The sequence below is a fragment of the Miscanthus floridulus genome, chromosome 3 (genome assembly GCF_019320115.1).
Source record: "Miscanthus floridulus cultivar M001 chromosome 3, ASM1932011v1, whole genome shotgun sequence".
Taxonomy (NCBI): domain Eukaryota; kingdom Viridiplantae; phylum Streptophyta; class Magnoliopsida; order Poales; family Poaceae; genus Miscanthus; species Miscanthus floridulus.
In genome coordinates this window covers 116450743-116462375 of record NC_089582.1, presented here as the reverse complement: position 1 = coordinate 116462375, position 11633 = coordinate 116450743, and the positions used below count along the sequence as shown (strand labels likewise).

The 11633-nt window shown below is 47.5% G+C and overlaps 2 protein-coding genes across 2 annotated transcripts; both read right to left on the bottom strand.

Moving 5' to 3' along the window:
• Window positions 1-554: 554 nt before the first annotated feature.
• Window positions 555-1070, bottom strand: LOC136544258 (UDP-glucosyltransferase UGT13248-like). Its single transcript, XM_066536482.1, has one exon. It carries the CDS (start codon window positions 1068-1070, stop codon window positions 555-557), a length of 516 nt encoding a protein of 171 aa, XP_066392579.1.
• A 2839-nt stretch (window positions 1071-3909) lies between these two features.
• Window positions 3910-6225, bottom strand: LOC136546614 (UDP-glucosyltransferase UGT13248-like). Its single transcript, XM_066538583.1, has 2 exons — window positions 5490-6225; window positions 3910-5384 (listed from the first exon to the last, which is right to left on the bottom strand). Exons 1-2 carry the CDS (start codon window positions 6153-6155, stop codon window positions 4659-4661), a joined length of 1392 nt encoding a protein of 463 aa, XP_066394680.1. The 5' UTR covers window positions 6156-6225; the 3' UTR covers window positions 3910-4658.
• Window positions 6226-11633: the final 5408 nt, after the last annotated feature.

The following is an 11633-nucleotide window of genomic DNA, read 5'->3' as shown; positions in this document are numbered from 1 at the left end:
TTGCTTCATAAGTAGCTCAAGCACCATAGAAGAGAGAGAAAAATAAAACCCTAATTACTCACTAACCAACCATTAAAACTTAAAAAAGTGTGGAATAACATTTTCTTACCTTCTACAAATTCTCCACCAAAAGATTTGAGACCAAAACCTTCCTCCTTTAGTAGAGTAATTTTTGGGAGGTGCCCAAGACCTCTCTACCTTTCTTTCAGGGGTTGGAGTGAGTGACCCGAGGAGAAAGAAGGTGATGCAGCTGTTTTATATGTCGGTCATTTGTAGGGGCGGCTGGTGATTGAGCCGCCCCTACAAATCGGAGCTATATATATGGGGGCATTTGTAGGGGCGACTGAATCACCAGCCGTCCCTACAAATAGCAACTCCAGAGACGGCTGGTGATTGAGCCGCCCATACAAATCAAACCCTATTTGTAGGGGCGACTCGTATCACCAGCCGCCCCTGCTGTTCCATTTGTAGGGACGGCGGGTGTCTGGACACCCAAACACGCCACCGTAGAGGCGGCTCCATCACCAGCCGCCCCTAAAAAAAAATTATAACCGTTACTTAAAAAATCGTTTTATACGTAGTGGCCGGCATGCCGGGCAACGCCTTGCCCTCGCCCCCGCCGCCACCGGCAGCTCCACCCGGCCGGCCCGCGCGTGGGAGTAGGCCACGTTCACCGCGCACGCCTGCGTGAAGAAGGCCGCGCACGACGCGCCCTGCCGCCGCGCCATGCCCGGTACCCACAGCAGGAACGAGTCGTACACTACGGCGTGCACGGGCCGGCCCTGCGCGGACTCGGCGCGGAGGAGCTCGTCCAGCGACGCCAACCCGGCGGACTCCAGACGAGCGAGGAACTCCTGCTCGTTGCCTGCCTCGCTGTAGCCGCCGCTGTCGCAGCCGTCGGAATATGTGGCGACGTGGACCGCGCCCGGGGACGGCTGGCCGCTCTGGCCGAGGACGAACCGGGCGCGGTGGGCGGCGAGCCGCTTGCCGAGCTGGAGGAGCGGGTTGATGTGGCCCTGGGACGGGTATGAGGGGAGCACGTGGGTGCTGCTGCTGTCTGTGCCCGCCATTGCCCACTGGCTATGTGCAGACTGCGCGAGGGGTACTGTGGCATGCAGGTTTGTGTTTGCCTCTATTTTTAGGTCATGTTTAGTTTACACAGAATCTAATTTTTGCACTATGTAAAAAGAAAATTCCTCGTCGTATCAAACTTGCGGTACTTGTATGGAGTACTAAATGTTGACGAAATCAAAAACTAATTGCACAGTTTAGTTGTACTTTGCGAGACGAACGTTTTGAACCTAATTAGTTAACGTTTTGACAATTATTATCAAATAAAAACAAAACGACCCTGTAGCTACAATGTCACTACAGTGTTCTCGGCGGCGCCGTCTAGGAGCAACTAAACACGGCCTTAGAGTTGCTGTCGGCGGTCAAGTTGCAGTGGGGCAGTTAGCGCTAGTCTTTTTCAGTCATTGTTGTCATTAAAAACATGTCACTCACAGATCTTAAAACTGCATACATCCATACATACTAAGACCCTGTTTAGTTGCATCACAAAATGCCAAATTTTTCAAAATTTTTCGTCACATCGAATTTTTGGACGCATACATGAAGCATTAAATATAAATAAAAAATAAAACTAATTACACAGTTTAGACGAAATCCACGAGACGAATCTTTTAAGCCTAATTAAACTATGATTGGACACTAATTATCAAATAACAACGAAAACACTATGGTAGCGTTTTGCCAAAAATTTTGGCATCCAAACTAGCCCTAATTTTAAATAGTCTTTTTCAGTTAAGAGAAAGGTAAGCTCCTTGTGCACTGCCGGACCGCCGGGTGCCCGGGTCGTGCCACGGGTGGGCTCAGGCCCCGAGATTTCTAGTGCTTCGTCAGGCCTCGGGTATTTCTATGGCAGTAGGGAACGAGACTACCGTAGATCTTGAAACAGTCGGATTTACCTCTATGAACAATTTTGAAAGTGGTTTTAGCTTACATGGCGTCATGTCAGCATGCTACATGGTGGCTGATGGCTGTAGACTGTAGAGAAGTCTAAACATAGCACTCATGGATTAGTTGAGAGAGGTAAATCGGATGGAACTTTTTTTTTCTCTTGAATACACAATAGCGTTGTGTATCATTGTATTAAGATATAAGAGAGTTTTACAAACAAACAAACAGAGAAAACCGGCCACCCGATGATGCTGCTGCAAGCAAATGCCGGCCACGAACCGCGCCCCGCCTCGCCCCCGGTGTCGTCTCAGCAGGGGCAGTCACAGGTCATGCCAAAGCGGTTGGTGTTTGACGACCCCCCGAGCGAAGAGGGCTACCCACCAGGTTTTGGTCCGGTGCAGGCGGACCCAAGTACGCTGCCGGGGGACAACCACCAGACAGTTGACGACGACGCCTCCTTCATGCGCCGCCTCGACAACTTCACCGAGGCAGTGGTGTGTAAGAGGGACTCTCCGCTGATTCATGAGCCTCCCAAGCAGCCGCCTACTAAGCCGGTACTGCCGTGGCAGAGCAGGTGGTTGGCGGCACAGAGCCTGTCCCGAATACCTGCTTTCAGGCGAGGTGAGGTGCTGATCATGCAGCGTATTAGATACATCAAGGGTCCATCTGCGCCATTTGCGTCGGAGGTAAAGGCCTTTGATAAGCTCTTCGATGGCAACCTGACCGTGTTGGAGGCCGAGGCGATGGACACTCTCTTCCCGGCCGTTGGAAAGGGCCCGTCCAGGCATCCGCGTAGACGTAAGGCCACCTCCTAGGCCGCACCACTGCGTCGGTTTTGGCTGTTTCCTTTTATGTAATATCGAAACAAAAGTTATTTTGTTAGGATGGTCCAACTACGGCTATGTTAAGTCGACCTCCTTTGGCGCTCGACAAAAGCGCGTTGTATGTTTGTTTGTTTAAGCTTTTCTACTTAATACAATGATACGTAAATTTTTTGCGCATTCGAAAAAAAAAAGACGCCCCGATGATGGCGGGTGGACTTTGTCGGAGCAGCCATGAAGCACCCTGATGTCCAGCGTTATGTCCCTGCAGATGCTCGATTTCTCTGTGAACCTCTGTTCATGCTGAGATGAAAGATAAGGTTGGCATTCTTGTTCTCTTCTTAATACTAATGCTTAAGGTTAGATTATTTCTTTGAATTCCCCATAAAGCAAAGACAGTTGACAATTTACACGGCAAAAAAGATTAAAAATGCTATGCAAAGATTAAAATTTGATGTATGGAAGTAGCAAGCAAACGACTTAGTGAAGAAGAAATCAGAGTTTCTGCTAGTAACATTGTTATTCCATGACAGAATGTTTGGAGTGTTTGGTTCATGAGAAATAAAAATATAAAATTGTTCTATGAATTTGCAGGATGTGAAGAGAGCATGTTAAACTAGATGCAAACTTCAGTTCTCTTGGTTTTGGTGTACTCAAGTTTCAGTGGAAAAGATGAAAAGTGCTAATTGGGAGGGGTGGTCAAACTTCATAACTCGATAGAAAACAAGAGAAACCAGGAGTTTTGGTAGACGCTATACATAGGTCGGTCTTCATAAACAGGATCTTAAATTCTCAATGTTACTGATGATTGTTTCATTTGAACAAAATAGGATCGAGCTTTTGACTTTTTTTTTTCAAGAAACGTCTGATTGTAAATCACTAAAATAGTGCTAATGAAATTTACATTTTAATTTGCAGACTGCCATTGCCATTCAGTTCACATAATGTCATTGGCATTCAATTTATAGACTACCATTTTTCAAGCAGACTGCATTGCCATTCAGTTTAAAGGGCGGTATTTTGAATTGCTGATATCATTGGCGAGCATGGATCACAAATGAAAACAGCAATGTATATATGGAATCTAAAATAGTTCATAACCTGATATTATTCAGAATTACTGAAACTGTGCAAATGCAACATGACAGTCTTATGGTTCCATAAAGTCATCAAAGCATGACTAAAATATTGAGACTGTGGAAGCACCAGTAAAGACCATGATAGTGAAATAGAATGAAAATCTGTGACTGTCTGGGTCTCGGCCGTCCGTGGACGTTGATGATGGCAAGAGGTTGTCTATCTTGCTCTCGACGCCTGCATCCTTTTCAGTTTCAGTAAATTAAGCTTATCATTGCCAAGTGCATAGGCATCATTTTCGCAGACCTTAGCTTATCAGTTTCAGTAAATTAAACTTCACTGTCACAACTGACTTTAACTGCATTATTGCACCAAATGCCGCACATTATTCCACAACAACGAGGGCCCAGGAAAGAGAACAAAAACAGAAGACGTACAAATGACACTGAAACAATGAAGTCCAAAGACACGTGTGTCAGCCACCGTCGTATCTCGGCCCAGGAGGAAGATGGGGTATCCAAGGACCGGCCCAGAGGACGAAGGCCCAGGAAGCCGAACCCAGGAGTCTTCGGCGAGCAGTAGGCCTGAACGCTTGCATGCGTGAACGAGGCAGAGCCTCTGTAATGAGTATATGTGATCGGCGAGAGAAAGAGAGCAGACAGACCATTGTAAACGTTAAACCCGATTGCTGAATTAAGAACTCGTCCGTGCTATCTCCTGCCCCTTCTTCCTCCTCACGTCTGCCTTCTCCTTCCCGGTTCCTCCCAACTCCTACTGCTATCGCTCACATGCCTCGGTCATTTAGCTTTTCAGTCCAAGTTTGCCAAGGAACTCTACGATGTTTTTGTCGGAGCTGCCGCCTTCGCTCATGGCCCTCTTGGCCTTCTCCTTCCAATCGGCAGCGTTTCGGATGTACTCCGAGCTCCTCTCACCTTCCATCATCTCCCTCACACGCTTCTCAAGCTCCTCCTTCCTCACCACACCTTTCTCGTCCGGGCGCACTCGCACGCCTACTCGCCACACGTCCTCGATGTACTTGGCGTTCATGGTCTGGTCCGACCATTGCGGCATCGCCACCATCGGCACACCGGCGCCCAATCCCTCCATCGTCGAGTTCCACCCGCAATGTGTCACGAAGCACCCGACAGCCGGGTGCGCCAGCACCTCAAGCTGAGGGCTCCATGTCACGACGAGGCCCCTCTCCTTGGTCTTGTCGGTGAAGTTTTCAGGTAACTTTGAGCTCTCCGAGGCCCTGACAACCCATAGGAAGGCCTTGCCGCAGTTGTACAGCCCCTCCGCCATCTCGGACATCTGAGCCGCGTCTGGTTTGGCGATGCTGCCGAACGAGGCGTACACGACCGAGCGCGCCGGCCGAGCGTCCAGCCAGGCCTTCGTCGTCTCCGTCAGAGGTGTGAAGATGTGGAAGCCGTAGGATGTGTCGTCCGGCAACCGGTTGTCGAGGTACGCCGACGGGACCGCTGGACCCACCGTCTTGACTCTCCAGGTGGACGCCATGTAGTCCGATTCCTTAGCGACACGTGAACAACAATTCAGTGAGCACTCGTACTCTGATCCTACTTGTCTACTACCAGCGGCTTTCTGAGAAGCTTGGCAGTGGAGTGGAGTACGCACCTGAGGCTGCAGCTCATAGAACGAGTTGACCAAGACATGGTCGGCCGTGTCCAGGCCGGCGAACTGGTTCACCAGCAGGTCCAGGTACCCGCGATCGTCCGGATCGGTCAAGAACGTCGGCAGATCGCCTGGCCTGAGCCCGGCCGGGAGCCCGGGCAGGTCGAGCGGCTCCTGTCCACCAAGCGCGAGCGGCGGCTCCACCCGCCCGGCCCAGGCGTGCCCGTACGCCACGTCCACCGCGCACGGCTGCGTGAAGAACGCCGCGCACGCGGTGCCGTGCCGCCGCCCCACCCGCTGCGCCCACGGCAGGAACGCGTCGTACACCAGCGCGCGCACCGGCCGCCCCTGCTCCGCCTCGGACCGGAGGAGCTCGCCCACGGTCTCCGACCCGGCCGACTCCAGCCGGGCCGTGTACGCCTCGATCCCGCCGGCCTCGCCGAAGCCGCCGCGGTCGCAGCCGTCGGAGATGGCGGCGATGTGGACGGCGCCTCCCGGGGGCGGCTCGCCGCTCTGGCCTAGCACGAACCGGGTCACGGCGAGAGTGCACCGGACGCCGCGGTGCGCGGCGAGGCGCTTGCCGAACTGGAGGATCGGGTTGATGTGGCCTTGGCTCGGGTTCGGGAGCAAGACAACGTGGATGCTGTGCTCTGGATTTCGCTCTGCCATGGTAGGTCGCTCTGCGAGCGCGGGCACGGCGGCCTGCGGGCAGTGCGGCTACAACAACAGGCCTTGCTGATTACTTTTTGCACCTACTGCGATGGAATGCATAAGCTTAGTATACTGGGTTTCTGCGCCGAAATACTTGAAAATCATGACCGAGAGGCGAGAGCACATGATTTGGTGGAAAATGTCGCTAGCTGTCATCTTATTATAACATCAATTGGACATATTTTATTTTTCCATATATAAAGCTACTCCCTCCGTTTAAAATTATAAGACATTTTAACTTTTCTGGATATATAGTTTTTACTATGTACTTAGATAGTACTTCCTCCATCCCAAAATAAACGCACATCTCGCTTCCAAAAAAGTCAAATTTTTAAACTTTGACTAAATTTATTAAAAAAAGTTCAAATATCTATAATGTATAATAAGTATTGTTAGATAGAGCAGAGAGTATACTTTCATAATAAACTTATTTAGAGATATAAATTATCGGGGACCAATACTAGGGTACCCAAAGAGGAGGAGCTAATGACCATCAACGTTGATTCATCCGAGCAGTCAAGAGCACGACTATGGCTCCTACCGACCCCAGGAGCGCAAGTTCCGCCTCTCCTGACCTTTGGGGGTACTCCGCCTCGCCCGACACCGTGGCCGCGGGCTTCGTCTCGCCTCGTCCGGCCTATGAGGGTGGGCTCCGCCTCGCCCGACCCTAAGGCCACAGGCTCCGCCCCGCCCGACTCCTAGGCCGTGGGCTTCGCTGTGGCAGAACCGCCTAATCTAATGCCTCACAGGAGTGCTCGCCTTCCAATAGACACTAAGCACTCGAGGAAGAACACTAAATTACTCGGTTTCATCGGACACACCCCAGGGGAGAACCCGAAAATCCATATTTTTGCCATCAGGATCACAAATGAGAGAATAAAGCTTACATCATTCTTAACCATTTCTTACATCACTTTACATGTACATCAGAGTATAACATTTATTATTATAACAGCAGAATGTAATCATATTATCAGAGTTATGAACAATTTAATATACAGCGGAATATAAACATGTGATCAGAATTACAGCGGAAATAAATATCTAATCATGGCATGATGAATTATTGATATGTAAATTATGACAACAGTTGTAGTACTTTCATTCATAAAAACATTTGGTGAGAGTTATAAATAACAACTACGATCGCAGCGTAAAGGAAATCCTCGCTGAGCCTACCAGGAGGAATCCACACACAAGAGTCAGCTTTATCATCCACCTGTCACCTGCAACAGGGGGAATAAAACCCTGAGTACTCAATTATACTCAGCAAGACTTACCCGACAGGAGAAAAAAAAGACTCCAAGGATATGCAAGGCTATCTGGCTTGTGGGTTTATTGCATTTGCAAGAAGCATTACTAAGCGTGCGTCCTTATGTTCGATTTTTATTAATAGCCGCATTGGTTCATTAACTAACAATTCTATGTAAGCACCTGTGCTACTTTCAAGCAGGTAGTAAGCAATCAGATTTCCTTTGTCCATCTTCCATCTTTCATCTTTCATCTTTCAGTTCTTACTACGATGCTAAACCGTAGACAAGCCGTACCGGATAGCCCAGCGATTCGTGAATCAATGCCCCCAGCTGGGTACCCTAAAAACACATGCCCCGCTTGTACCCTAGGCACAAGCAGGACCAACCCATCACTCTCCTATCTCAGGTGTCCAGGTCCCCGTCCAAACTGGGACTCCAAGCCTCCGCCCCTGAGTCCTGGACTCAGTGCGGTGCAAGGACCTCCTCCACCAAAATAAAACCCTGACAGTCGGTCCAGAAAGAGCCGGATCTACGATAAGAGAGCAACAAGTCTTCCAAGCGCCCATACACAAGTATGTACTCGGGATAATAGGTCTGTGACCTGCCTAGAGTCTTATGCAACGAACGGTCCTTAACCGACCAGACAGGAAAAACAGTGTAACCAAGCTATGCCCCGCGTCCACGGTGACACAACTTCTTACACCCACCAATACCCAAACCATATCCATGTCCGGTGTAACACCCCAGGTGTTTGCCACCAGTTAAGCAATGGGTTTGAGCTAAAACATGGTATATTAAGTGATGATGAAGATGTCAAGGTCAAACCTATAGAAACGAGCCCCAACCTAAACTTGGATATTACACCTTTGCTCGCCTATAGACCCCTTTTCAAGATATATGCTTGGGTGGTGTGATTGGGATATCTTCATATGTCTCACATCAATACCCATCTATATTGGACACTCGAAAAGTTTCATGAAGTTTGGAATCAAAAAGTCACATGAAATGATAAGTTATATCCTTGTTGGAATGATTTTACTAAGTGCTTGAATTGCACTATTAAGTGAATGAGAAGATGAGATGTCAACCAAACCTTGCAACCTTGCCAAAATGACTCTAGATGAACTCTACAACAAAAGTCATGAAAGGTTCATGTTGGGCAAATGCCAAGAAAATGCTCCAATGGATCAAAAAGGATAATTTAAGCTTCATCGTGATCCTACTTTGGTCAAAGTAGAACAGCAGGTTCTATACCAGTTTTGAGGTTGGACCTTAAATGAAAGTTGTAGTCCATATCATGTAGAACAAACTTTGTTTTTGGACTAAGAGCTAGATCAGCTTGGAAGTAAGTCAAATCAAGGTCACAAGATCGAATTTGCTGTTGTTTTCAACACTTAGAAATATTCTAAGTCTGGAGTTTCGCTAAGCAACGACGTTGGCATTCCGCGTTCTCCAAAATTCGTTAAGCAACTCGACTTGGTCAAAAGATAAAAGTTGGAGTGTACATGATGGAGATGAGCATGTATAAAGATGGCACTCGTTGGACTTCGTTTTGAGCATCAATTTGGGCTTTTGTTCATCGCTGTCAACACACTGACACTGTTAATTTAGAGCTTAATTACCTACTAATCCATAGCTCTAATGGTCTTGCTTCCTTAATACAAGTAGAAGAGCATTCTGAGGACAGCAACTTTTCTATAGGCGCTAAGGTCCGAATCTGCACCGAATATGCCGAAAACAGACTCCAAGTCAGGCACAGCAACGCATGCCACGTACTCGATGAATTGACTTCGTGGCAACCATGCCGCCGAGCGCGCCCCACCATGCCGACGCGTGGGCCTGCCTCCCTGCTGCACCCAGGCGCCCTACTTGAGTAAGTATCGAATCCCAGTGCGCTCGCCCTCACTCCCTCTACCCTCCCCTGGCGCTCTCTCGCTCTTGGTGCCATGCTCGCGTGTGCTGAGCACGGCCGCGTTCGCCATGGCCGACTGGCTGAGCTCGCCACGCCGCGTCTCCACCGCCCCGAGCTTCCTCGTGTCCATCTGCGTGCACCATCGGCTCCACCGCCCTCTCCTTGGCCTCTCGAGTCCCTCCCCGGCCCTTCTTCACCGCCGTGGCGCACTGCCACCAGTGCCGTGGCCGCCGCGGACGCATGTGCGCGTGGCCAGGCCAACTTGGCCTGCCTCTGGCCTAACTGAGTGGCCACACGCGGGTGTGCAGGCCCGTGGGAGCTCCCCTGCAACTTATCCGACGCCGACGACGACCACAACCTCCTGAATCACGAGCGCCGACGACGCTGCTCTGTTCCGGCCAGGTGAGGAAGAAGAAGGACCATGCACATGAATATGATGTTCTCCAGGGGGTTAAGTGAATAGACAGTGACTTAGATGAATAGTGCCAGAAAGGATCCATTTGTTCGTATTTAATATATGTTTTCTTCAGGGCCCTCGATGCAAGATTTAGATTCCTTTTCTTTCTGATTTTTGCAGATTTGAATGCTCCACTTTGAAAATTCATAGTAATTCGTACAAAAATCGTAAAATAGAAAATGAGGACTTTTTGGAATCCTTGTGAAATTCTCTATGCACTAGATCTATAATAGGGCATGTTTTAGTTTAAATATGTTGCTGTAAAAATAGATCTATGCAGCTAGGTTCCTGTTACTTGCCATGTCTTGTGTTTTTCATAACTACAGTTTTTATGCTCAAATAAATGTGAAATTTTTGTGGAGTGCTACTAAGGTGATTGTTGTTGTCTAGTAAATATTTTAGGAGTTTAGAATTTATAGTTTAAGAGTTATAAAAATAACAAATGCCCTGTATTGCTTTGCTTCTACTCTGAACAGTTCTGCATGTTTGAATTAATTGGCTTAGTTAAGTTATGAATCATGACTTGGTGAAAATACATAAGTTATGGTACTTTTCGTAAGCTTTCCAAGAAGTTAAATATCATGATTTTTGGCTAAGTAGATCTTGAGTTATACTTGCTTAAATCTCTGTGGCTGTTTCTGCCAAAAACCAGAGAGGGTTTTCTTGTTCTTACTGTGGGGCCTTCTTAATAGTATAATTAGCTTTAGGTGTTTACAACAAAGTTGTTTAGCATTGCTAATATTTCTAAAAAGTCTAGAACCATATTTATTGGACATGTATAACTCCATTTATAGCTGTTTAAAGTGGCATGTCAGTTTCTGTCTATGTTTTGGACAGAGATGCAATTATTGCATTAGTTGACCCTTCTAACTGTAAAATCATCTTAATATGAGAATAACAAAGTTGTAGATAATTCATGTATCTAGCTTCTGTTAAAATTTGGTGGTATTTGGCCTTATGGTTTGTGAGTTATGCCTGTTTAAAGTTGGGTTTCAGAAATGGTTGCTTTCTATCAATTGTGGACCAATTTCTGTAAATGGGTATAATTGACTTAGTTAACTTGAGAATCATACTAAGAGGATTAAAGATGAATTGTAGAAAATTCCATAAGCTTTCTAGATTGTCTTGTTTCATGTCTTTTGGATAAGTACAACTCCTATTATGAGTAAAATTAGCTGCTGCTGTTGCAGCCTTGACTCTATGATTGTCGTGAATAACTAGTTTGTCTTGAATGCTTATGTGATGCATCTTGTGCTACCATTCATACACATGCATTTTGCATCTCATTTAGGTGTGCTAGTTGAACCATGTGAAGAGCATGATGTTGGAGCCGAACCTGAAGACGATGTCTGGAGGATCTATCTCGAAGATGGAAGGACTAAGCAAGTGCTAGGACCGGAGATGTCACCATGACGGTGCAAGATAACAGAACTGACTTGTGTCGGATCCCAGGCAAGCCCCGGAGTATTATAAGTCTCCTAATTTATAAAAGCAATTCTTTCTATATATATGAGTTTATATATTATTGCATTAAGTGGTAGGAGTTGATTGAAACAGTTGATGCATTTATTACTATCCTTGCCTACCTTATTACCTTTTACCCTGTTAGGTCAGGATCGAATAACTGCTTAGCCTTGCTTAGACCGGTAGCGATCAGTGATATCCGGTCACCTACATTTATAGGTGGTTACTGGAAGAATTTAGCTATGGAAAGAATGATATCCTGGAATTAACCATGTGTGATGGATAATTGGAGACCGGACGGAAAAAGTTGGAGGCAACCAGACAGGGTTCTGGGGTGCTGTTAGTTTCCA